This window comes from Coloeus monedula, assembly GCF_965178545.1.
Source record: "Coloeus monedula genome assembly, chromosome: 8".
In the NCBI taxonomy this organism is placed as follows: Eukaryota; Metazoa; Chordata; class Aves; order Passeriformes; family Corvidae; genus Coloeus; species Coloeus monedula.
In genome coordinates, this window is record NC_138788.1 from 6,023,574 (window position 1) to 6,050,923 (window position 27,350).

Consider the following 27,350-nt stretch of genomic DNA (forward strand, 5'->3'; position numbering starts at 1 on the left):
CCTGACACAAAGGAATTTGACAAAAGCAGTGAGTGACCTTTGGTACAAGTGCCTTCAAGACTCTAGCACACGTGGTTAGGGTTGTATTTTTTCTAACATTATATTTGTTTACAATTACACTAACTTTATACAGGGGTTTAGGTTTGTTTTGGGGTTTTTCTTTTTAAGTCTTTCTCCTCAACCATATCAAAGAATTATTTCATTTGAGGCAGTAAGGTAGGATGACCTCCCCTCAGTATTCTTAGTCTAGAAGAACTAAAATTAGTAGAAATATTGGCTGGGGCAGCACAGCTCCCCGAGGAAGCAGTGAGTGCCACACCATGTAGTGTGGTGCACAGGAAGAGCTAAGTGAGGGTCAAAGTGCTGCTTACCTTGGAACTGTGACAGCCTGGAAAAAACAAACTTTCTAAATAATTTCTAAGCTTCCTCATCCACATAGTCACCGTACATTTAGCAGAGAGTAGTGAAATCCTACATTTTGAACTTGTAGGCTGATCCAGCTGCTTTCATGATTCCTATCCTAATTCAAACAGGGCAATCTGTTGCTGAACCTTGGCAAAGGCAGCAGATGTAAGACAGGCTCCCTTTCTGTTCCTGAATACATCTACAGAAAGGAGGAAAATAATTTTGGAAGTCTACTGATTTTACAACACCTATTAGATTTCCCCTCATATTCCACCATCTGTTTTCCCATGTTAGTGAGGAAAATACACAGTGCTTCAGAACTCAAACAAAAGTCAAACCCAAACCAAAAACCCTGTCACCATTGCTGCTGCTGACTCTTTTAACATTTTAACCTAAAATGTATGTACCAGCACTAGTTTTGAATTATCAGATGATTCCCTGAGTGGGTCTTACCAGCATCACGTTAAACAGCAGGAAGACAGCTTTTAGCCCACATTCGGGAGTGTTCCTGCTACCTGCTAAACACCAGTTGAAGAAATAAAGGAAAAAAAGGCAGCATTGTTTTCTGACATCCACAGTTTCTTGGCAGGGTGCTTGTACTGCATGAACTGTTCTGAATCAGGAACTGAATCACTGCAAGGTCCCTTAACAGTCAGTCTGTGCTTCTGGGATGGATTTTCATAATGCTTAGAAACGATTTATTGCTACTGTCTTTTAAGCCTCTCTCCTCAATTCACCGTATCAAGAAATTCTTTTCTTTGAGGCAGTAAGTCAGGAAGGCTTACAAACAAGGCCCAGAAAATGAGGTTACTGAGGTTTTTTGCTTGGGTTTTGGTAGGGGTGTTAACAGCTGACTTGAGGGGAGGTTTGAAAAGGAAAGGGCCAAATTCACCTATGCATTGGCCCCTCTGGATTACCAGAAAATCTCTGACTAGGGAACACAAAACAAAATCAGTTTACTGTCCAGCAGTTCCCCAGGAAGTTACACTCTTTTGGGACACTAAACATCTCAATTTTAATTTACTCTGAACCAAATACTTAATCAAGACAGGTGACACTACAGCATTTTCAAGTTGCCTTTAGCAGGGTACATTTCATTTCAGCCTAAATCAGCTTCAGATTCAGGTTCACGGCAGAACCTCAAGGGCAGTTTAGTTTAGTCAAACTTCAGAGAGTTTTAAGTGTCTCTCCAAAGTTCAGAAAGGTTGCTTTCATGCTTGAACCATTATAATAAATAACAATACAGATTACATAGTGACTAGTTTGTTAATAGTAATTCAGATAATAAAATACCCACTGCATTCTGCTCAAAGCAGCATTTATTAAAGATAGCATCAAGATAAGTCAATGCATAATGAAGCTTTCCATCCTACAAATATGTAAACAAGTTGACAGCAAGTTATTATTACAATATAAAAATTAAAGCTTACATTACATTTTTTTTAAAGCTACTACCTTCAGTCCAAACGTGTATTCTCTGGTTTGTAGCATTTAAAAATACAAGTTCTTGAAAAATGTTAAAGTATTGCCTTTGCGCATACATTTTTGTAGAAAAAATAGTTAAAAATACCAACTTCCCATTAATAAAATCTACACCAAAAATAAAACACATTTTTGTCAGGAACAGCAATTAAATGTGTCCAGCATTTTCTCCACCATTCTGTTTTACCAAGTTATCTTCTATTTTAAAATTCATTACAGTTTGCAAAATGGATATTATGAGGTTACTTTCACATACCAAAGGAATTAGCAATATTGGCAATTACATTGTAATCAAAGTCCAGCCTAAGCTTATTAGCAGCTGAGGCCATCAATTTAATCCTCATCTCAAATTGGGTATTTTAACAAGCACAGTAGGCTCTTGCTGAGAAATCTTAGTCAGTTCATATATATTTTGGAAAGTCTTGAAACCTTGATATGATTTAAACAGAAACACATATTCTCTTTTAAAGCACTTTTAACCCCCAAGTCCCTGTTTAACTACATTAGCAGTCCTGTTGGTGGCAGTCAGTCAATTCTCAGGAAACACTTTGTTCAGAAGATGAGATAATTTGACATAAACTACATTTTACATTCCAAACCCAAAAAGAATGTTAAACATTGATTTTTAACATTTTTTTCAAGAAGTTTCCTGGCAAGAGCTAGACAGATGACTTCTGCAGTTGCTAAGGCAAGAGAAGTTTGAAAATTCCCGGTAGCCAAAGTTTAAAAGATTGTAGTGTTTCAAAACCAAACTAAGCTAAATGTAACAAGGAGAGAGAACTACGTATCACTGGGATGAAAGCTAATCATGCCATTGTGCCCTGACAAGCATCAGCTAACAATGCACAGTAAGAAGAAAAAAACCAAAGATAATCCAGTGAATCAGTTTGAGGATGAATTCAAAGAGCAAAATCAGGCTGGCCACAAAATATTTTTATAGTTGTCTATTAGACTGAAGAAAACAGCTAGGAAAACATTGAAGGTTTGATCATGTCAGTTATCTGAGAGAAAAGTACATTTATATGCAAACAGTAGTGAATATGAATAATACTGCCAGCTTTCTTAATTCCATGCAAGGTCCAGAAAGAGGAAGATTTATTTAGCCTTTATCACTACTGAGTTAGCAAGTGAAGTCTGCCAGAAGTTACAGCCTCAGGTACATAGAGACACATAGAGCAACTTCCTGACAGGAGTGTGGTAGAGCCTAAAATACTTCAATGATCTCTAGCCTTGGAAATGTGTTAAAAACACAACCCCCACAACAGGATCTACATGAACCCGTAACGGGAACTATAATTCTGAGAAAAGGGCTTACCCTACTCCTTCATGCAGGATTCTGTTTGTAGCAAGAGGATCATTTTTTTGCCGTGCTTGCTGGTAAAACAAGCACGATTAATTACAGCAAAATGTGTCAGTGAGTGTTAAACTGGACAGTAAAGAGTTAGAGATTCCATCCCAAGCCCAGGTTAGTCTGCTATTCAGAGCAGGGTGAGATGCAAATAGAAGAGCTTTGGGTTCCCTAGTGTCTTCCATACCTTAACACACAGACAAGCCTCAGGGAAACAGATGAGAAGCACAAACATTCCTGGGGCAGCAGTCCCACATCCCCAGGGAGGCTGCCTTTGTGATCACTCCCTGCCCACAGCTCCTTAGAAAAGCTGGATAACAAGGTGCAGTTTAGGTTAGGGGACAGGATTTTCCCACTGTACTCATTTGGGAGAGAGCAGCCTTCCTGTCTCCCGGTATCCAAATGTCTTTCTGAGTAAAGGATTACAAGCTTTAGCCTTTTAATCACACATGGCCTGCTGGGACTTCTCACTAAAGCACTGAGGTTCCTCAGAGGTGCTGAAAGTGCTGTTGCATTTGAGCACAGCTTTGCCAAGACCTTGCAGACACCTCCCACAGCCAGGGAGGAACAACACCAACACAGACCAGCTGCATTCGTACCCACAGAATTCAAACTCTGGCCTGAGTGTGCAGAAGACTGCTCTGAATGTCAGTCTATGCCAGCAGACCATCAAGTGCCTACCAGTGCTGTAACAGAAAAAGAAATGCAGCAGGCCCAAGCCTCAGGAACACATTTAAAATCTGCAGTAAACTTGCAGATGACTGTCAATACCTGGGGGAAGGTCTGAGGACTGAAGTCAGAAATCCAAGGATAAGAGGAAACAGATGCCATTTTCTCTTCAAGGGAAGTAACACAGTCTGTCCCAAAGATGAATAATAAAATACTATCTGCAAAAAGTGGGTGGCTTCTTCCTGAATCCACAGTAGAAATATAATCAGCCTAATTCTCAGAACTGCAGAAAATAGTACCAAAGGTGACCTAAAAAAGTAACTTTGACAAGCCACTGCCTTGAAAAACATTTCAAAATTAATCTCTGTGCAGATATGGCATGGGACTCTAGGTTATAAAATGACTGACTACATGAACTAGACTTTCAGAAGAAGCTATTTATATGCAAATATTTTAGTAATAACTTCAGCAATAAAAAAAAGTACTACGCAGACCATTTTAGAATCCACATATGATATGCAATATACACTCATACATGTTCTAAAGTACATATATATACACATAGATTCGTTCTTAAAGCAGTGTAGAGCAAAACCAAACCAGGACCTGACTAACCTATCCAACATGCCTTTATGGCAGCATGACTAACACACAGCTCATAGGCTGATCAGATCCCTGAGGCCTATCACTGGAATTGCTACAGGTTTTACTTACCACAATTTTAACCAAAATCTGACTTAAATCATGTTACATCTCTTTAGATGGAGGAAGACAGACACAAACACCATGAAACAACCTCACAAACAAAAAACGCTAAAAACCCCCCAAAAAACACACACACACAGAGAGACAAAACCCACACAGCTCTATAATACATAGAAAGGCACCTGATAGTATTGTTAGTAGCAAATATCTACAGCATCCTAAGTGTACTTATAAGCAGTCAAGATAAATTTTAAAAAGATCATGAAATACAAGAATTGCTGGCATTCAAAATGTAACTCTAATCTATCAAGTCACTAAAATGACATGTGCAGTTGTAAATCATTAAGTGTGCAAAACTATACAGTTTTGCATAAAGTGCTCTATGTACCCCCAGTTTGCACCTATTAGTATTACATAAATTTGTTAAGCTTGGCAATATGATGCAAGATGATGACATTAAGGATATATCCTACCTACCTCATCTTTCCTTTTTCTTTCCCACCATCATCCACTGTCCTTTAAACTGTACATTTAAAAATTACACAAAGGCCTTTTTCAGGAATTGTAGTTCAGAAAAATATTTCAAGTAAATCTATTTTTCCATGTAAACTTGGGGACACTATGGTTCCATTTTCACAAGCTCTAGATACTTACAGCTTCTGCTAATTCAATTGGAGTTGCAATTGTTTCAGTCTGTTCAATACCTCTGGCAAAAGAGTGTTTCCTGTTACTCATTTAACTCCCATTTAAGGAGTGATGAAATTTATGCTGTAACTTATCCAGATTTAAATCTAAACAATAAGCAATTATAGAAAAACAGAGTAATACTTTATCTGATCACTTAGGCTCACAAAACCAAGTCCTACCATATCTATTCATACAGACTCATTCTAGGAATTGTACACAGATCTTTAACACTTGAATTCAAGTTATTGTAGTACAGCAGTTTCTCTTGCAGGCATTGTGCAGTACACTTAGAAGTATACAACAGGTCTCTTCTTTACTCTGTATTTCAGTGATCCATATCGTATCTGAGGGGAAAAATAAAGTTAGAACAGAGTTGAGTCACACCAAGCAAAAATATGATTCACCTCCTGTAGTGGGTTGAACCTCAGCTGATGGACAGACTTTTAGACAAACCACAACACCTCCCCACTAATCCTATTTAGCAAATGTCTTTCAGTGTGTTTTAGACACCCCAGTTTCACTAAGAGAATCTACCTATGACTCAATAAGATAAAGTTGCAACAGAACTGGGCAAGAGGAGTAGGTATCATCTGTTTTCCTGGAATGAGCCAAAAACTTTTATGAGACACCACAGAGATTTATCCTGAAGTATCTTTAAATTTTGTGATGCACACACATGCACAGTGCATTGAACTCCAGCTAGGATCTTCTCTTTGTATATTACAGAGTCAGGCCATATGCCTGTGGGAATAAAAAAATTCTGAATATTCTTTATTTTTTAAACAGCAGACGTTTAAGTGTGCACAACATGCAGATACTATTGCTATCAATATCCCTTTCAAGGTGAGCAGTTCCTGAAATTTGGGCTTGGTGGTGCCAGCATTAGCATTACAAGCACAGAGTCTATTTCATCCCCTCTCCCTGTTCCTTGCTTAGTTCCTTTCATTCATGTATTTCCCCTAAACACTCCAACCTACAAAAGCTACAAACTTAGATATTGTTATCATATACTTCCTTCCCCATTTAGCATTCTACAAAACCCAGTTATTGTTGACAACTCCTCCAAGATTAAAAATAAAAATAAACTTCTGCACTATGAAAAATGCCAGTGTACACTGAAAAAACAAACTCAATTAACCAGGATTATACTTGCCTCTTTACGGCCTTTGATAGTTTTCACAGATTTCATACTCTGAGTTCTTCGAAGACCTCTCTGAGCAAACATTTCATCCTCTGAATGTGTCCCCTCCATCTCTTCATCTGTTTTGTCATCTCCAGGATTTTTTTCCAGTGGAGTTTTGTAACCTTTAAATAAAAATTATAAAAAGAAGTAGCTGTAATTTCTATGCTTCTAAGAAAGCCATGATTTTCATCTTTAACACACGTGATTCATCCTTTTAAATTATGCACTCATTTCAAAACAGAAACATCTACTCTGGCAGGAATTTGGTACTTCTAATCCTACCACTTGGTTCCACAGGTATGTAATACACTGATTCTTCAGTTGTCAAAACTGAAACCACAAGCATGCTGCCATTTTCTGCTTTACACCGAACTGCAAAAACCTCAGTGGTCATCTCCAGAAGTACTTAAGATTTTTGGATACAATCCACATGAGAGGGAGGTCACACTTAGATAAACCTTTAAAGGTCCCTTCCAATCCAAACCATTCCATGACTCTGATTCATAGGATCTTTCATCATACTCTCATCCCTCTCCTGCATATTTAACACCAAAGCTCCTTTCAGTCGGGTAACACACCGAAGTACTGTTAAGGGTTGTTAACATCCTGCAAAACCAGGACCAAGATTATTACCCAAGACTCTCACTAGAGGGCACAAACTGCTTAAAAACACCTTCCAAAAAGCTCCTTGGGGTCCAGCAGCTCCGAATCCCCATCACAGACCGATCACAAAGCTCCCAAATCCAGTCTGGTTCCTTGTACCTTCCTCTGCCAAACTCTCCTTTTACCCCAGAACCTACAGGCTGTAACACTCAGGAACACCTTTTAGACTCCAAACCAAACTTTATTAATGACCTGTGTATATTTCATCTTAAGCCAATATTTTATTTAGGCTTAGTTAATTTTTTCCTCAATTTTTTTCCCTAGAAATTAGAATCACATCATCTATTCCACAGCTACTTGAGGCAGACATTCTGTCATTCTCTTCTGCCATTTTAGAGGCAACACGTCTCTGCTTCCAATACAGTTTCAATTCATCTTTTTCAATACAAAAGATTTCAATCACATCTGTTTCTCAGTTTCAGACTAGGGATGTTTGTAGTGACACCAATACTTCCTTATCTGTTTGTAACACCTGATGCATCAGCATCCCATCTGCCTTTTTCACAGCAAGTACATTGCCAGCTCAGCATCATCCTATGATCCATGTCCTACAACTAGGCCTTTTCAACCAATTTGCACAGAACTCCCAGCTCAGACCACAAAAAATAACATCCTGCTAAGCATTACAGATTATTGCTACACAGTGTTCCTAAATCTATGTGTACTTCTGGGTTTTTTAAAGTTCCTAATGCTGAAGAAAATTCAAAGAAAACAGGAGAGCTATATGCTATATTTGAATCCAGGAGCAGAAACAATTAAGTTCAACTAGCTGTAAGAAAGCTTTTTGACATTTGAGATTGAATCTCACAATCAGTGATTATTTATACGAAGTAATTTTTTTAGGAATTAAATTTAGAGCATTTTCAAGCTATTTCAGATAGATAAGTAATGCTCTCTTATTGAGAAACAACCCCAGCACAACAGCTGCAGTGACATCATCTCTAGTGCAGCTCTTCATGAATTCTTGGCTTTCTCTCCAGCCAGAAGCTCCAGTTCACACTGCCCTGCACAGGATACCTTCTGGGGAAAATGTGCAATTCAGCTTAGGGCCCTTCAGCTGGCCATCTATTCCTTGAAACATCATGGGCTACCACACAATTCATGGAATTCCTTGTACCCCACAAGCACTTCCCCTCCCCAAAAATGGAGGGATGAGAAGGAATTACAGGCTTAGGTGAAATGAAATAGCCCAGATCTACTTCTTTTGTGGGAAATATCAGCGCCTTTACATCACAGCCTCACCATTTAAAAAGGTGCAGTTGCCAGACTTCCAGTAAAACCTTCCTTCAAGCATCACAAGCTCAAGAGCAAAGTGTTGATGACAATAACAATACATGTAATATAATAATGAAATAATAATATCTCTGAACAATATCATGTATTGGTCACCACACACCATCTTCTGAGTGTTGATGGGCATCGGTCCATTATGACAACTTGATGCCTTTCTTATTCCTATCACCATATACAATTTCACATTTTGATCTCTTACTACAGACCTAGTGAATTCATTGCTAGTAATTTTCTCTTCTATTTATCAAGCTTCCATATATTTTCATGTTTAACTTTTTGTACATTTGTCACAGAAACACCACTTAATCACACAATTTTTGTCTTCAAATTAAGCTTTACTTTGGTAATAAATTCTTGTTGCCAATTGGCAAGGACAGGAATAATGAGTATAGTTTGATTACACAGAGTGGCTGTGAGAAGAAAGTAATTCAGGAAGGATTTCCTAACTGTCCAAATTTACTTTGCTCCCATGTACTCTGTTTAAGTGTACTGGAATTCTTTGAGGCATTTTCCATTTAGAAATGGGGTAAGTGTATCTCTGCTCTTCCACTTTTGCTTTGGGTGAATTGTTCTAGCTAGGGGAAAAAAAAAAAATAGATACATACCTGAAGATTCACTTGCAGAGGCTCTGGTTTTCTTTTTAGCTTCTGGCAATGTCTGATAAGGTCTCTGTCCAACAGGCTCATCTCCTTGTATAGTGGTCAAATCATGCATACTGAAACTTCTCAGTTTCTCAGTTATTGCACCTTGGCTCTGAAATACAACAACAATATCTTTGAAAACCAGGTAGAGGTTTAACTTTGCTGCTCAGCTTAGGTTAAGATGTTTAAGCCCATGCTTCCTTGCTGCACAACAAAACACATTGAACGCACGTTCAATTTACGCATGCAGTTGCTTTACATTTGCTTTAGATACTGCTTTTACCCAAGCTTAACTGTGGATTGCTCCCAGGTGACAAAGTTACACAAACTACAGCTTAATTACAAATGATGCATTTCACTCCTTTAAACTGAGCAAATAAAGGCTTCTTGGGTAAGGGCACGTATTCAAAAGAAACACGCATCAGAAATGTTCCATTCACTTCAAACGTGGCAGTTCAAGGTAGCATGACACTGAGTGTAACACTCCCACTTTAAAGAGTATGGTTGAAGATAGTTTTCTGCTGTTTTATGTTTTACCCTCCACAAATGTGAATCTGTGTAAGGAGAAAAGTGTTAAAAATGCACTCTGTAAAATTAACTCGAATAACTGAGAAACTGGCAGCACTACAAAAGCAACTCTAGTTGACAGAAACTTGCAACCACAAACCAAAGAGGTCCTGCCTGGAGTCCAGGATAGCAGGTCCTCTTACTAGTATAGCTTTACTGACATAATACCAACCCAAAATCTAATGCTACACAGGAGAATAGTTAATCACATATGAACATGAGTATTCCTTCTCCAATTGTCTTCACATCTTTTCTATATGGAACCTATGGAAATTTCCCTGTTGGAAAGAAAGGTCATCCAGCAGTTCTTCCATCTTATATCAGATAATGTTATTATTAAAGCATTAAAGATTAATTTATTGCATAGGCAACTAAAAGAATAAGACCATGAGAACAAGTACTCAAAGTCATGTTAAAATGACATTTAATTCTTCCCTCTCTGGTATAAGGCAAAAAATAACCATTTCAAGGAAAGGTTGACAAGCTTGTGCATGAATCCCGCTTCAAGGAAGTGTTAAAAATTTTGTTTCATTCTTTCAAATGAAGCTTTTAAGTAAAATTCTGCATTTGAGCAGTATGCTAGCTAGCAGGAGCAGAAACCTGGGTACAATTCCATACACGTTTTTCTGCAACGGCAGCAGAAGGCAGTTCTGGCACCACTGGCCACAGCCATTTGTTCCCACTCTCATGACAACAACTGTTTGCATGTGGTAGACCAGCACACTGAATTATTCCACGTTAAAAATAGCCATGTAAAGTACCAAAAGGCGGGGGGAAAAGTGGCTGAAACCTGATACTTATTTTCTAATGACTAGTCATTAGTACAGCATATAAAATTAAGGCAGTGGACAGTGTGTTACTCAAGCTTGACAAACCCATTATCATTCTTACCCCACCATTCACACATTGTCACCAAACAATAACAAAGAAAAGGTTTCTTCTGAGAGAAGTAGATGCCTTAACTTTTCTATCTCTTCCTACATACTTGTAGGATAACTCACAGTTCTCAAAATTTAAGTACACCTTGCCTTTGAGTTAAAATGCATTATGGACACTGTATAGTGCCTGTATTAAAGATTATAGAAATCCTGAAGTCAAATTTGGTCCCCAAAATGGTTTACTTAAGGCAGGTCTCCTAAGATTCCTCCTAAGGCAGGAAAAATCCTGCCCTTCCACTACTCCACTTCTTGAACAGAAAAGCATTTCAAGTAAAGTGCATCAGGAACCAGCAATGCCTGAGAACTTTATCAGCTGCTATGACATGGAGAAGAGAACTGGAGAAAGAGCTGCTTCTTTTGACAAGTAACAGCTTACAGTATCTGCTATAACATACAAGACTGTTCATTAGTCTGTGTCCAATGCTTGAAGAGGTTGAACAGGACTCAAGTCTCAGACACCGAACACCAATGAATGTGTAAAATGGACCTAGTTGGTTCTCAGCAGAATGCACACAAATTCAGCACAACTCCACTCACCAAGTGTGAACAGAGGCTGGTTTTGGGCAGCAGAAGTATAGAAAGACACACTTGTGTAATAGTTGCCCAGCGAGCTCATTCATCATGTGGTATACTACAAAAAGACATTTGGAAATTGTACAGGATAATACAATTAAGATTATAACAACTAACATACTAAGAATTCACATTACTAGCCTGTATTTCTTATTCCACTGTAGATAGAGGACTAGATCCAAGCTGGAAACATTCAGCCCTATTTTCCAGGGCAGCTTTTGGATACAGAATTTTGTTTTTCAAAGGGGAAAAAAAGTCAAGTATGTGCCATGAAATAACATTGTGCCCTTAACCAAACTGCATGGTTGAGCTGGAGCTCCTGTGGAGCACTGCCTCATTCAGGGAGGACGTAAGGGATTTATACAATGGGCCCTTCATTCCAGAACTACTTGCCAAGATGGAAAGTTTTACTCAAGTTACACACAGAAAACACTGAGAAGTTTGAAAGGATATATACACAACTAAAAGATGCAGCACACATGCTTGAGAGTCAGAGTAGGAATGGGGGTTGCACAACCACTGCTGTGCTGGGTAGTCCCCATCACACACTGTACTAATCCTATGCAGGTACTCCCTACAGTGCCCCCAGTCTCCATCCCACCCCAGGAAGATCCAGTCTAGCCAAATTAAGATTGATTTCTACTTCAACTCCACTGCATAGACTGAAGGACAAATTTCAAGGTGTTCTGTGTGGGTGTGCATATCACTGTACTCACACTGCATTTAAGACTTAAGAAGATTCTTCCACCCCCATGCCCAAAAGCAGCAGTTAATTGCTTTCTGCTGAAACAAAGCATTCTGTGAGGATCTGGATTACTATCAGCTCAGGATGAAAGTCTGGCTGAAAAATATTAAATTCCTTCCTACTGCAGGAAATGTGAGATTAAATACCCTCTACTGCAGGAAATGTGAGAGTAACATTCACATTTAGAATAATAATGCTTTAAGAGCTTTGATATTTTGTTTGAAAGGTCAGAGAGTTACATCTTGAAAGGAACATGTTTGCCCTAAAAACTGAAAGCAGAGCAATTAAATTGTAGGTGGAGCTGAAGGGGATCTCCTGCTTCCACTCCCGTGCCATGGACATGGCAGCAGCCGTCACCTCTCTCCAGATATACACACCCCAAGATGCTGCTCAGGAGAAGATAGTAGCACAGGCACCACTGGTGGCTCATTATGTCGACAGTTCCTACCAGTAAGGAAGGAATACATCGGGCTGCATCCAGCCCAGAGGCTGGTAACTAAGTTACAGCACAAAAGATTGAGATACATACATTTACAATTACAATGCCAGGGAAAAGAAATTAATCACACAAGACCTTCAGCGCTAAAATTTCTATGTAAGCAAACACTGAAGAGAGATGAGCTGTGAAGTCTGTGTGTTGTCTTATACAAAATCCAAGTCTTAAAGAATGATTTTGCTTCATTATTCAATAGCATTCCCTAAAACATACTAAACTTTTTCAGAGTCCACATTCATTAGCAGTGACCAATGCAAAAGACCAACTGAAGTTGCAATATGTTTCTAAATCATTTTTTTAAATAAATATAGCATATTTAAGGATATCCTTTCAAGACTACTCAGCCTCTAGTAAGCTGTTAGTATGCAGTCTCATCAGCTGACCCTCATATATGAAATGACATTTTCTATTCCGTTATTGAGCACGTACTTTTATAGTCTATATGCTTAACCCAGGGAAGTTGCTGCAAACAAACACCACACTGTCTGCCTCAGGGACTCTGTTGCTTAAACTGGACTTGCACCCCTTAGTGGCCAGGATCATTGACTGGAGCTGCCTGCCTTCCTTGGACAAGTTCTCAATGGACTCTGCAGCGTGCAGCACCCACATTCTCAGCTGTTCTCCCCCTGATCCAATCCAAGCTGACAGGGAATGACTTCTGTTCCCTCTCAACCTGCAGAGGGACTGCTGCCCCGTGCACGACCTCTGCAGCATGCCAGGCAGTCCCAGCAGGGAGGAGGATGAAAGCAGTATTGCTCCCCACAGTGGAACTGGCTGTGTGCCACAGCTGGCTGCAAGATACCTCCTTCCTCTGCCATGCCCTGAGTGGGGAGAAGGGGAAGTCTGAGCAAGGCCAGGAGAATAATAACCAACAAAAAGGCAGCAGATTCAGGATGACTAGAAGGCATTCAGAAAACACAGCCCTCAAAATGTATTATCACCCCCACTTTACAAATTAATGCTATTTGTGCGACCTCATAAAGAGGGACAGAGTATTTCACAGCTTAATTAGCAGCTACCCTGCTCATGGTGATAAAGACACCAGTTTTCACTAGTAGCTCAAGAAATCAGAATTCATGGGTTGGCAGACATTGAAACATACAGGTAACCATCATCTCAGAAGACGTGAAAAGCTGATGCATCAAAGTATGAGATGCATCAGTGGAACTGAAGTGTTGCGGATATAATTTCCCCAAATCCATAAATTGCTGAGCTATTGAGGCATCTTGTTTCTGATTGTTTTACTAATAAAAATTTCCTTCAGTATATAAAAATTCAGTACAGACTATCTTTCATCTCTAAGCCTCCTGAAATCAGGATTTGTTTTCTGACATGCTAATTTAACATAATTTATTTTGCTAATGTAAGCTATTTAGCAGGTTTTGAAACACTACATTTTAAATGAACAGGGGCTAACTAGTACCAGCTAAAAATATCATTATGAGAATGCAAACTATAAGCCACTACTGCTGCCAAATATATTTCAATTTAACTACAGGGGAGCAGGTTTAAATCTATGTCAAATTTCAGTAGACTGACCTGGCTGGCTGCTCCACCCTCCCTAACAGAGCCAACTAGCCTTTTAATGGTAATCCCCTATTCCTTTGACAACCCTTGGAGAAAATCACTCTTTCCCACATTTGATCTTCAAAATATTTCAGCAAGTTTCCAAGCAATTTTACCACCCTCCTAAAGTCAGCATAAGCAGTTTGTTTGGACACTTCAGTGTCTTTTGACATAGGTTCAAATCTGACACACGTTTAGCCTCTCCCCCTCTCCTAATTTGAGATCTGCTATGTCAGAATAAGGATGTGTGCTCTATTTAAAAAAAGGGTAAAAAAAGAATAGTGATGAAAGTGTGTCCTCTTTCCCATCAAGACTGATGCCACTGCTACAATTCCAGTCCCGAAATCCTATAGCATGCTCCACCAGCTCTTGCTGAAGGGATAATCTTTTCACCTGCTGGAGGCAGCAGTCAGCTCTTGAAAAACAGGAAACAAAATCGAGAACACATGCATTGTGTCCATTTGCTTGCATGGAGCAGGCACGCTCAGCTTTTTGGAATGACAAGCACAAGAGGCTTAACATGCCAAAATAAAGATTTTTTTTCAGTGAGTCTCCTCTTTCATACTGTTTAAAAATCACGTCTATTCTAGGTCTTTGGTATTGTGGTGGTTGTTTTGCCCAAGCATCTGATCTGCACTGAACTAATTCTGTACAAATATTCATGAGTATGTTTAACAAGTTTTAACAAATAGAGCAGGCATCTTGCCAGTCACAGCTGAATAGCAATGAAATCTAAACACAGACATTTCAGAAAAAGTTATTATTTCAGAAGAAAATGAGAGGAGATATTGGTGTTACTTCTTTTACAATATTTCTGTAACATCCTAAAAATTAACAAGGAAATATCCAACCATAGCCAAACATGAGGAACACACACAAAGCACAAGTATCCTTACAGGTGCACATTGTAATAAATTTGTAATGCAAAGAATTTGTATTTTACCATTTAGCACTTAAACTTTTTCCCAGTAGAGCACTTTGGGTTTGTTTGTTGGGTTTGTTTGATTTGTTTAAATAACCTATTTTTACTCTGGATACTTTTATTCCTTTGGAGGTGCACTCTGTTGCATTCTAAATTATTTCATGTCTCAAGGCAATACTAAGAATTTGAATAACAAAAAAAAAAAACAAAACCCCACAGTGATCAAATTTAATCACTTTCTCAGTATTTTAGGCTCATTATGACCATATTTAAAACCAAAAAGTTATACTGCTACCACCCACATGTATCTTTAAAAAGAGAGGAAAATGAACAAACAAGATATGCATGACTACTTTTTGAAAGCTTTTTGAGGTAGCATGTGAAAATGTAGTTTTTAGGAAAGTCTTTGATTTACAACACAGGAAGCTCATATAGAAGCCCAGACATTTAAGCTAAATGCCAGCTGTACATACTCAACTTTGACAGCTCGGGATCTCAACACTGTTTGCTGTTATCTAGTGACAGTGTTCAGGTTTTCAGTGCTGTTACTATGAGCACAGTGGTTCCATTTATTCCCAGGAAGAAATTAATCCTGATTGCCTTAAAACTGGGATTTCACTTGGACATACACCTTTTTCTCTCCCTACTTTTTATTTGTGTTTTGGTTTTAAATTACTGTTGGGTAGGATACACCTTGTCTGAAGTATATTCCTTTCAGTGGTGCACAAATTGCTTAGAATCATACATACAAGCTTATATTTTGTCTTCCTAGACCCAGAGCCCTCTGAAATACAACTGAAGGTGATGAGTTTTTGTAGGAAGGTAAACTGGGGAAAACAACAGATTACTTCATAGCTTAATGGAAAATAGATGACAAAGCAAGTGTATGCTAAACACCAATAGGCAGGCTTATGCTTAGTATATTAATTTAATAATTCATTCAACAAATTGCAAACCAGTTAATTGTGTCAAAATAACTTTTACCCATGGTAGTAGTCTTTCATGCCTTAATTAATATGTAGCATTACCTCAGGTTGATTGGAGAAAAACAGCAGAAAAGCGAGAAATCCTTTTAAAAGTTTGTTTACCAACAAGAAAGCACAACAGAGACAGAAAAGAAACAATGGTCATTTTTACCAAAAGCCTGCACAGAAAACTATGTGGTACCTTCTGAATTAAACTGATCCCCATCATCCAAGAAATAACTACAAGCCATCTTCAACCAACCAACCAACACGGTATGAGGAGGAGAGGGCTGCAAGCCTTTAATGGTGTCCCAGGTTTTCAATACACTTGCAGAATTTATCTTTTTTATTTAAGAATGCTAAATCCTCAGTACAATTACACTGTTCTACATCAAGCTCAAAAGCAATTAATGCAAGCAGAAAGTTACCTTTACAGCTGCTGTCACTGCAGCAGTTGCTGCCAAATTCAACCCTTGCCTTCCAAAATTCACCATGGTCTCATAGCCTCTTTCTTTGGCTTGGACGATGTACTCATCAATCTCCTAAAAGCAAAACATATTTAAAGTTTAGAAGGCTGTTCATAACAGAGCAGTGTTGCCCCACAGTATTATTCTTTCATCAATAAAGGAAGACAGAAGAAATATTTAAGAAAATATTTAATGGGATACTTACTGCTTTTATATACAGATGTTTTGTTCATTACAACTCTCATTTAAGAAAAGGATTATATGTGGTCAAACAAAAAGATAGATCACTTTTGTACAGCTCAGAAACATTGCAACAAATTCCTTACAGAGAATAAGCTTAACTTATTGGACAGAGGTTTTTCAAGGAATAACATGCATTTCTAGAAATAACATCAATGAACATGAGGAAGTCAGTGAGCTCCCTAGAAAGGTAGAGCTGCCTTACAAAGAACTTCTGAAGCCACAGCTTTGACATAGTTAAGTACCAAGGACAATACAGTCATGACATTCGTCTCCAGCTCTGGTAAATGCCTGGAGTTGAAGATAAAGTCAGCAAAGTACTTCCCACCAGTTCACAGACTACAGGGAAGTATCCCTTTAGCTTACAAAGTTGCAAATTGTTTATAGCTCAACCTTCAGAAGGTCAAGATGACTGTTTCTATCAGTGGCAATCTTGTCAGCTACCTGCTTTGCTCAATAAAGGCCAAGCCTAGCACTGACCTTTAGGAATGCTATTTTCTGTAGCGTGAGGCTTCTCAGTGCTTGCCTTCACACCTTTCCTAATCGCTCTTTGCACACATCCAAACAGGATGCTGAAAAAGAGCTAAGCAGAACTGTGTCCCTGTCATACTTTGACTAAAGCTAACCATCCTCTAGCTATTTTTATGTTTGGGTGTTTACTGTTGCAGACTGGTCTACTCTTGAAACTCAGTAACAAGTCTCTCCTCTTATCTTATCAGTTTGCAAACCAAAAAAGAGTCATTGATGTCAATCATCCTGAGAAGTGTTATTACTAGTTTATGCTAGAAAAAAACGTTAACGTGAATAGCTTTTAGTAAAGCTGTGTTCATACTTCTGTGCAGAGAGTACTGCACATGTGCTTGCAGCAGAAAGTCAAGCTGCATCACTTCCACTCAACTGAGCTCCTCAGAGTGCATCAAGAACAGGGATGAGCAGGGAACACCAAGATCTCGTGTCAATAGGAAGCAGGACCTCATCTGCTCAGGCAAGTTACACAGAAGCATAGACAGGGACAGTCATATGCACTTGCCTCTGCCAGTCCAAATTCATGCTGCCTGGCAAGCCAGTAACACACTGCTGTGCTTTTATAGTATATCTAGCAACAGCTTTTATTTCAGCATATGGTGTTTCCACATTAGGCATTAAAAACCTGAGAAGTTATTTCTTACCCTTTCTTTAGAAGAAAGCAGTGGGTGGAGGAATTTTCTGTAGATTAAGCTTGCCCCTCTAGTATACGGGGAAAGGAGCCAGATAACAAAAGCTATCTTCAGTTCATAGTACAGTGGAAACCTACAGACAAGTTAAAGGTTGCACAAAATCAACAATTGCAGTAAGAAAATGCACAGTAACTAATCATTATGAAGAGATCATTTCAAAAACCACAATTATATTAGCATATAAGATTCTTCAAATACAAGAAGTTACATTAGACAAAAATTAAATGAATTATGGATTTATGGACTATTGTCATTTAAGAAATGAAAACAGTTAATATACTTGCTTTGCATTATACATTCCTGCACAGAGAAATTCTAGGCCATCCTTTTAAGAGTTCCATTCCCCTACTCAGTTTCTACAGTGAAGCTAGAAATGTTGTAGTCCCTATTTCAAGTGACAGTGTACAGCAAACTTGAAAACAGATGCTGTTCATCCATGCACCAAGATCTTTTCCTGTAAAAAGGGCTATCAACGAGCACAACTTCCTTATACAAAAGAAATCATTACAAATCAAAACAAATACAGTTTCCTCTAGAGTTCATAAAAAGCAAGCTCTTACCAAGAGACTGTTAGGTCAGTTATCGTTTCAGTAACTGTATAAAGAGCAAACACAATCCAATACATCATCCAGCGAACCTGAAAATTAAAAACACCATCTCCAATAAGAGTTTTGATTTCACCTTTACACATAATACAAGCTATACAGTGTATACTATTCAGAGTTGTCAAAGCAAGACATTCAACAGTATCTCAGTCTTCATAAACCAGGTTTCAGGTGAAATGATGTGAAGGTCCTGAAAGAATTCTGTTCATAAGTAGAACTGGTGGCAGCTGCAACAAGCTAAGTGAAATGGCTGGGTCACCAGGGTCACAATCTCACCTAGGCTGGTTTCACAGATTCGACTCTGTCTCTACAAAGCTTTAGTGATATGAAAAATAAAGAGTGCAAAGAGTTGGTAGATTATCTTAAGTATGCAGAGCAACTCCCACCATAACACTAAAGGCTATTTCATTCTCTTCCACACTCAACCGTATGTTCATACCACACACTTGAAAATCAGCATTAGTGAAGCAGCCCTTGCTTTCATTTCACAGTATGTGTTATTCAGCTTTACATTGCCATTAAGTTCCATGTGTGTGATTAATGGTATGGTATTAACACTGAGGCAAGGCAACAAAAAAAGCATTTTCAAGGAGATTTTATTTCTGTTTACATGCCAAGAACTACAAAATTCTCGTTCATAAAAAAGCTCACATATTAATGCTTCAAGGGTTTACAGGTATATACTTTTTTTGTTTAAGGTTTACACTATATATCATTGCTATGAAATCAGACAATGCTCTTAAAATAGTATAGTTCGTTTTATAACAGTCAATGGAATCACTCATTTTTCTTCAGCATTTGTTCAAATTTTGTTGCCCAAGCTGATTACATCTTTCAGAATAAATACTACAGAAATAGTTCCATGCACTTGTCTTCCCTAAGATATCAGCTGCCAAATGCAATGTATTTCCAAAATGGAAACCACCACTGGTTATTTGTACAAACTGAACATCCACATGTTCTTTAAATTCCAATGCTCTCTATGCTAGGAAAAAAAAACCAAAACCTGCAACAACACAAAATCATTTAAAACAAAAAACCCAAAACCCCAAAAAACCAAACCACCAAAGAATAAAACAAAACCACCACAATTGTTAGAGACTAGTTTGAGCTAAATTCATGGTAGTCTTTCAAAGGAGAGAATATATATATACGCCTTCCCACAGAGGATGTGGCTCAGATTTAATCTTCACTTTTAAACCAATCTTTTTTTGAAGTGGACTTAAATAACTACTCAAAACCTAATGATACACTGCTGCCTAATTCATGGATGTGCATTATAGTTTAAAACCACTTCCTCTGTCAGAACCTGAGTCCCATTTATCTTAAATGCTTCTCTGTGTTTCAGTTCGAAAAGAAACTCAGTCATGTGATAACATTCTTCACTTCAGTCTCTCAGAGGATTTAGATATCTCAGGGTTGAATAAACTAAGACAAACGTACACAACAGCTGAAGTCATTGCTGACAGGCCATGTGATATTTAGACCGGTGACCCTTCCATGAACCAGAGTCAACACCTGAATGAAAACAAAATTAAATACAACCTTGCCCCATCAACTTAAGCATAATGCAATGCAATTTTTAAGATGCCATGCAAGACTGTATTTTTTTCCCCCCAATATAATTTATCCAGGCTATTCTTTCTTTAATCAATATCTATTTATCCTGTTAAGAACAGCAGTGGAAGTGTTCTCCTGGGCTGCTAAGAGCAGTAAAAAAACGCCCTGCAGAAGAGCACATGAGAGCTACCAGGAGTCCTGCTGAGGTCTGGGCAAAGATTCTATAAAACACAAATCATATTCTAGTACAGCTAATGCAGTAGGTACCACAAGTATCCTTGACAAATGAACCTGAGTGACTTAGAAGGGTTTTCATACCAGAAAAAAGGGCATGAAAAATTGAAGGTCAGATTTTGCACTACTCAGAACACCATCATCTACTTTAAGTAATAGAAGCTTCAACTGAGTTTTACTTTTCATGTTAGAAGAGTGATTACAGATTTGTTTTGTTGAGGGTTTTTTTTCCTAGCATCCAAGTGCTAAGCTCATCTTTGTTGGCTCTAGCTGAAGCACATTCTTTCAAGTCAGGATTTTGAAGCCAGGATTTGAAAAGGCTGGTCTGTTCAGACTTCTAAGCTACATTTCAGATGCTTATTTCAAGTGCTTTGGTGCAATGCAGTGAAAAAACTTCTCAAATATCTCAGTCAACTCCATTAAACCAGGGTAATTACAAGAACAAATAAATCTCCTCAAAGGCACAGATTCTAATTTTTAGCATTGAAGTCCATAAGTCTTTTAAATTACCACAATCAGCACAACACTTTTTCCCCCAGAAATAATCTTTGAACAATTTGCTGCATCATGACCTACACAACAAGTCAAGATGTCTGTTCTTTTGTTTGGTTGGTTTTTAGTGGTGGAAGCAGTGGCTGAGTAAAATATTTTACTGTTACAAAGCTCTTATCAATTCTGCAAACACAGATGACTCCTGAGCCACACAAAACCCTGGAAAGGAAGTTGTGCTTGGGCCATAACGTGACTGGCAGCAGACCTGTGCCATTTGGAAAGCTGCATTTAAGTCTAAACCCTTTACTGTGAAAGAAAAGGACCCAGCTGGAAAATGACAGCCATAGATCATCCCTAAGACCTATCTGGACAGTCAACCCAACCAGTAATGGAGTGGTAATTCACTGATGATTCACTGTCATTCCCTGCTAATGAACAAGTCACTGTGATGGGTCTTATTCATCTTGGCCCCATGAATATTTTGGATATGACTGCAAGTTCTGGGACTGCTCAAAGACCACAGGTTCACACTAAAAGAGCTGGAAAAATAAAATTCCAGGCCCTACTAGCAGGGGTCCTGTGTAAGGATGCCCAAGAAAGAGAGCTAAGTCATGGCTAACTGGACAACTGAGGTGACCAAAGGATCCCAGCATTCTAAAATATTACTTCTCTTTTTCTACAAAACATAGTGCAAGAGGCAATGGTAGCCTCAAAGCACTTTCCTTTATTTTGGTTGGAAACTGCTATCCCCTTCTTAGCTTATGGATCCCTTTTGAAGAAGCAGGGAGGAAAAGCAGATTATAAACTCCTTGCATTATAGACTTTCCTGACAGAGTAATACGAGCATGAGACAGAAATTTCTCCTCTTAGTTTTGAGTATTTTTTTCTCCCATAAGCTTAGCTCTTGTACACAGAAATGAGAAGAAGTACAAATATGATGTCCACTTTGGGGCTTTGATAGAGTGATCAGAATGAATTAAGACATTCAAGAGGAAGAAACAACAGCTACCACATTCTACAACTACAACCAAGTACAAAGTAGAGACATCACACATCAGACAGCAGCCTTAGGTCACAGCTATGGCTGTCGAGTTATAGTAACTGATGGCCCTGACCCCACCCTGAGTCAGGCAGCCAAGTAAAGGACAGGATTCAGTACAGGTTAGTTGCTGAAATCAAGTCAGGCTGTCTCTTAAAACAGGGAAGTAATTCAGTGACTGAAGCTCCTTGTGACTGCAACTGGGTAACATTCTTGTAATTGTCATCATTGCTCACACTGACAAGTAAATAATTTAATAGCTTAACTCAAACTGCAGTAACTATAGCTGTGTTTTTCTCCATCTTTCTCTTCTGTCTGTTCTGCTTCTTTCTCCACACCACCTTAACCAAATATTTTCCTTCTCTGGTTACATTTTCTCTCCTCTTTGAGGAACAATAGATTAACAAGAACTACCCTTTCCTTAGGTAGATTTTTGAGTCCGCCATTGAGCTCATACAATGACATTAAGCTGCTGCTGCTGCTCTTCTAGTGGTCACTGAGAATCAGTTTGTCAGTACTTATACTTGAGGTGTTGACAGAATTAGGAAACTTTCATTCTATCCGCTGCCCAAAAGTGCATTATTTCTTGTACTTGGCTGAAATAGATCCAAGACTTTAAGGTTTATGTTAAAAATACTCTTTAAAAAAAAGAGTGTGTTGAAGATGTTTCAGCATAAAACTATGAAAAGTCTGAGATACCTTAACCCTCCAAACAAAATCATAGGATTACCACTAAGTTCACACAAGTGTTGTATCTAGCAGTAAGACAGTCAAAGCTTTCATATGATTTATTGTATAATGAAAATGTCACAGATCTATGTCAGCAGAGGCATGCAATTAAACAATTAAAATAATAAGACTTACATATTCCTTCACGTTTTTTGTCTTCACAGCTTTGTACGAGTAATATGCAGGATACAGCATCCCAAACACCAGCCTATTGAAAACAGAAAAAGCCTTCAGGATCTGTTACATTGTATATGACAAAACGGTGACAACACATCATTACAACAATGCAGCCAACTTAATATAAAAAAAATCCTGTTCTCTAGCATTAAAAAAAAAGAAAACCAACCAACCAAAAAAACCCCACCAGTGTCATGTGTTCCTTGGACAGAGTTTCATGATAGGCAAAACTAGAACAACATGAACAGAAAAGGGTGTATGCCCTAAAGACAACAAACTGTTTCGTAAAGCTGCTTCTAATAGACAATGTAAAACCAGTTGTTGTTCTGGTTCATTTACAAGTAAAACCAGTCCTGCAGCCTTGTCCACACCAGAAGTTTGTTTCCTGGCAGTGCTATCACAGTTGAAGAACCTCTGAAACTATCAGTAGTTAATCACAATCATCTACTTTTATCAGATTACCAGAAGATTATTTCCAAAAGAATTTTAAGACAGTACTGTGACTTACAAAATTTCATGTCCTTTTGCTAGAACTCCGCAACAGCAGCATTTAGAAATGGAGGCAAAGTGGGAATTAATCCACTTTTGCTCAGACAGCCAATTGCTGCTGAAATTCATCAAAAGCAAGGTGCAATTCATCAAGAGCAGGGTGAGGGCATGCCAAGCAATCCATGCTGAGAGCAGGGTCAGAACAAAGATCTGCTCTTACTCAACTTTGTTCCAACCAGCACCTTCTAGTAAGAGTCTTGGCCAAAGACTAGAACAGTCCTTTATGAGAAATGGAACAGCAGTAGTTATCATCTCCTTGATAAATGCAAGAGTTCCATATTTCTATTTCACCACCTTGTTACACTTTGTAAAGTCAAGCAAATTGCCTGCCCTTAAGTTCTATCTGACTTAAAGCAGCCATTAGCGAAAAGTCCAGCTACACACCTGCAGCATCACTTACAACTTGCTCTAGGTGGTTACATGGGAGAAATTTACACTTGTAGGGATATCCAGAGATCCTTTAAGTTCAGAACTTGTAAGTAATTTAACATCTGATAGTTAGGCAAAGGAAGATGCATCACATATTTTGGTTTTGTTTTTTCTTTTTTTAAAAAAAGTCCACCTGGGACAGACTTGGCATATAAGATTTTAATTCAAATGAATTTACCAGAGTAAATAACTGAAATTTCATTTTTTATTGTTGTCTCAAGTAGCTTTAAGTAAGTAGTTCTACCTACACAGCCACTGCAGAAGACTGCATGATACTACCACAGAACTCTCCTAGTATACAAGACAACAGTGTAAGTTTGGATTCAATCAGTTGAATTACGCCATCTTCCATACCACTCTGGTATGCGGGCAGAAGTCTTCTGCTTGGTAGGAAGCCAATTTAGAGTACTAAAGTCATCCCCAACAGTTAACGTACAGTACGTAAGTGGGGGGAAAATTGAATTTCTAACAGCAAAAATTAAATACTTTCTTCAATATCAGACACCATACAGAGAACGTTTCTCCACCTTTAGTGCACACAGTTAGCCCTGGAAGGAAGCCTCTTGCAGGGGGATACTGGCAAAGGTTCTAAAAGTTAAGCTGTAAATGTTTCAAGTCAGAAAGAGGTTGATAAAATTATGGAAGCATAATTGCAGAACCCTTCATGTTTGGAAGGGTCTTGTGAAGTCATCTAGTCCAACCTCCTGCTTAAATCAAAGTCAACATCAGATTTGGACCAGATTTCTTAATGTTTCAGCCAGTCAAGGTAGGTCCTGGAGGCTTCCAAAGAGATTCCACAGCCTCTCTGGGCAATCTGTTCCAATGATTAATGAACCTCTTAGTGCAAAGGTTTAGTTATATTCAGTCAGAACCAAAAGTTTATGACTTATCTCTCTTGACTGAGTAGCAGAACAAGAGAAGGGGTCTGGCTCTCATAACCACCAAAAAGTTACATGAGATTGCTACCAATTCTCCTCAAAGTCTTCTCTTCTATGGCTGAACAAGCCCAGTTCATTCAGGCACTCATCACAAGTCGTGTGCTGTAATCACCTGGATGGCCTGGGCTGAACTTTTATATATTTGATTGTGCCCAACTTTGGGCTTCTTAGTACAAGAAAGATGATAATTTATTTGAAAATCTCACATCTGTATTGCCATCCTCTTTTATACATAATTTCCTCTTAATTTAAAAATTACAAAACTCAAAGAAAATCCTCAAACACTGATGCCTGTATTTTCTTAAACAGCAAAGGCAGCTCTAAGATAAATAATGGGTTTTAATACAGAACAATTAAAAAGTTACTACTTGATTATAAGTTAAGAGTCAAAGCTAGTTAATCATGTATAGCTGTTTCACCAAACAAGGCAAGATTTGAACAAAGCTTCTGGGCTTCATGTGCAATCCTGCATTGGACCCTTATTCATCCAACAGAGTTGTTAACAGCTGATAGTACAGAGGAGCCAAAGGGCACTTCTAGCCTAGCACCTCTCCACAAAATCAGATCCCTCTGGAGTGGGAAGAGATGGTCACTGCAGATCACTCAAACCAGTATTGATATGGAAAAGCATAACAGGTGCACCATAGTGGCACTTTCACAGCTGGATCTAGGTGTTCAGGATTCCACAGTTCATGCTACACTGGAAGTAACAGGAGATGGTCCTGGAGCTCTTTAATATGGATAGGCTAGCTGCTGCTCCACTGGAGCAAAGCTTACCTACACTTCTGATGTTGAAAGGCCTTTTGACAGTCTAGACTACCTGAATTCCAGCTCACCATACTAATCTGTAGAAGCCTATCCAGATACAGCTCTGCTGCAATCCACTGACCTTTTATCCTATGGCCAAGAAAAGCAACAGTAAAAAAGCCTCGTTGAATGGTTTTACTCCCAGCTATGAGAAAAGCCCAGCAACACAAGCTAAAAATCTCACTTCACCCAAATAACATGAGATCCAGAAACAGAAGGAATAGGAGACCAAAGACCTTTCATTTTGTTGAAATTCTATAGACAACAGCTCTTCCTTCGATTTTTGTCCCTGTGGAAAATCCTGTTCAGTAACACACCAGCTCTAATGTCTCTCACCTTCCCTTGTTCTGGCTGAAATTATAACCATTAAGTATCAGAGATAAGAAAAGCCTTGTTAATCCTTTAACCCATAAAACAGACTTTATAAGGGTGGAAATTATCAGTTCAAAGAGAAGATACAGAAGAGGTTCCTGAACACCACAACCACCACCAAGTGTCTGACATGCAAAATTATATGCCACCAGTTACTGGTCATCTATGCACCTTTCCCTAATTCTAAAAATACCACTCCAAAGTTATTTAAATAATTATTAGTAGTCTGGTCATATAAGTGTCTTGCAATTAAGCATATGAAAGGGAAAACAGTTTGAGTCTCTCACTTTACAGATTTTTCAGCTATACTTTTCCACTCTACTGTCAAGTAGCATCACTTCTATAAAGAAAAAAACCCAACATTTTAAAATTTAAACAGCAGTTTATCCTCTGAACCATCCTCAAACTGCTATAAACATGAACTGGGACAAAACAGAATTTTGAGAACACTTCTTCAGAAACAACTAATCTTCAACCAGAAAGCTTATTACAGCAACAGTAAGGCAATCATAAAGCTAAAGATGACCTCAAGGTAAATGAGAACACTAGCACAAGACAAACACAAAGGTAGCTAGTTTTCCCCATTTAGAAAAATCTTTGAGTTATTCAATACTAGTCAAATCAGGAGTTAGAAAGATACCTATTTTTGTAACCATTTTTTCTTTTAAAGAATTTTTCTAGAAATCACTTTAAAGCTACAGAGTGGAGAGTGGTTAACACCACAATATATCATTATTATCTTATTCTATAATATTATTATATTATATTATATACACTTCAATATATTATTTGTTATTAGTGTTCAATACTGCTGTAAAATGGAAGTGTTAGAAAAACTTTTGCTTGTTCACTAGAAGTGGGTAGATAGGATTAAAACAAAACATCAGCATATTTAGTCAGTAATAATAGGAACTAGCACTGTGAAGTTTTTATCTCCTTACAGCCAGAGCTGACACTGAAAGTGTGGCATGATGCTGCTGCCAACTCTGGCACCACTATCTCCTCCACACAGGCAAAGTCCTCTAACCTTAGTTAAAGCTACCGGACAGTTTTACAGTACAAAAGCCAGCTTGTCAACAGTGAGTAGCTGAAGGCCAGCAAGTACACTTTTACCCTAAATCTATGCATGACAGATCAGTATACTGGCAAAAGAGAGAACACTGCAGCTGACTGAGGCAGAAACACCTAGAACAGGAGCAGCAGGGACCCTGCTAGATGGCTACAAAAGCCCCACATGTTCCAGTCCTTTTCCTCTTTGGATCTGTACCTCAGAAAAGCTCAAAGCTGTCAGCAACACCTACTGCTACACATTATGAGCATATCCATCCTCTGGTATTTCTATAATAACTGTACAACTACTTTAAGGATGTTCCCAATTATTCTGTAGCTTTTCAAATTTAAAAGCTCAAGTGTTTTTTTAAAAGTGTAGTTTGTATTTCACAGTAGATATCAGCACACTGCACGAGTGTAGCAGACAAAAATAAAGGCAGCTCCCACAGATGGAAACAGATTTCAGCCAAGTGTGAAGTCACTTACTTGATATTACTAGTAGATACATGGATAATCCTGCTTACCAATGTAATTTCACTGCCAGTTGTTAGCCCAGCTATTTCAGGTTCTCAGCTGGACTCAACACTGTAGCATTCC

At 38.4% G+C, this 27,350-nt stretch overlaps 1 protein-coding gene across 1 annotated transcript in view; it reads right to left on the reverse strand.

The window, feature by feature from the left end:
- Positions 1 to 1,775: 1,775 nt before the first annotated feature.
- REEP3 (receptor accessory protein 3) overlaps positions 1,776 to 27,350 on the reverse strand; it is a 39,883-nt gene continuing 14,308 nt past the window's right edge. Inside the window, exons 2-8 of the mRNA XM_082285895.1 lie at positions 22,567 to 22,639; positions 18,333 to 18,409; positions 17,725 to 17,845; positions 16,277 to 16,390; positions 9,041 to 9,188; positions 6,450 to 6,601; positions 1,776 to 5,640 (exon numbers count right to left, since the gene is read on the reverse strand). Of these exons, the coding sequence (XP_082142021.1) occupies positions 5,584 to 5,640; positions 6,450 to 6,601; positions 9,041 to 9,188; positions 16,277 to 16,390; positions 17,725 to 17,845; positions 18,333 to 18,409; positions 22,567 to 22,639 (742 nt within the window). The 3' untranslated portion in view covers positions 1,776 to 5,583. The remainder of the gene's footprint in view (positions 5,641 to 6,449; positions 6,602 to 9,040; positions 9,189 to 16,276; positions 16,391 to 17,724; positions 17,846 to 18,332; positions 18,410 to 22,566; positions 22,640 to 27,350) is intronic.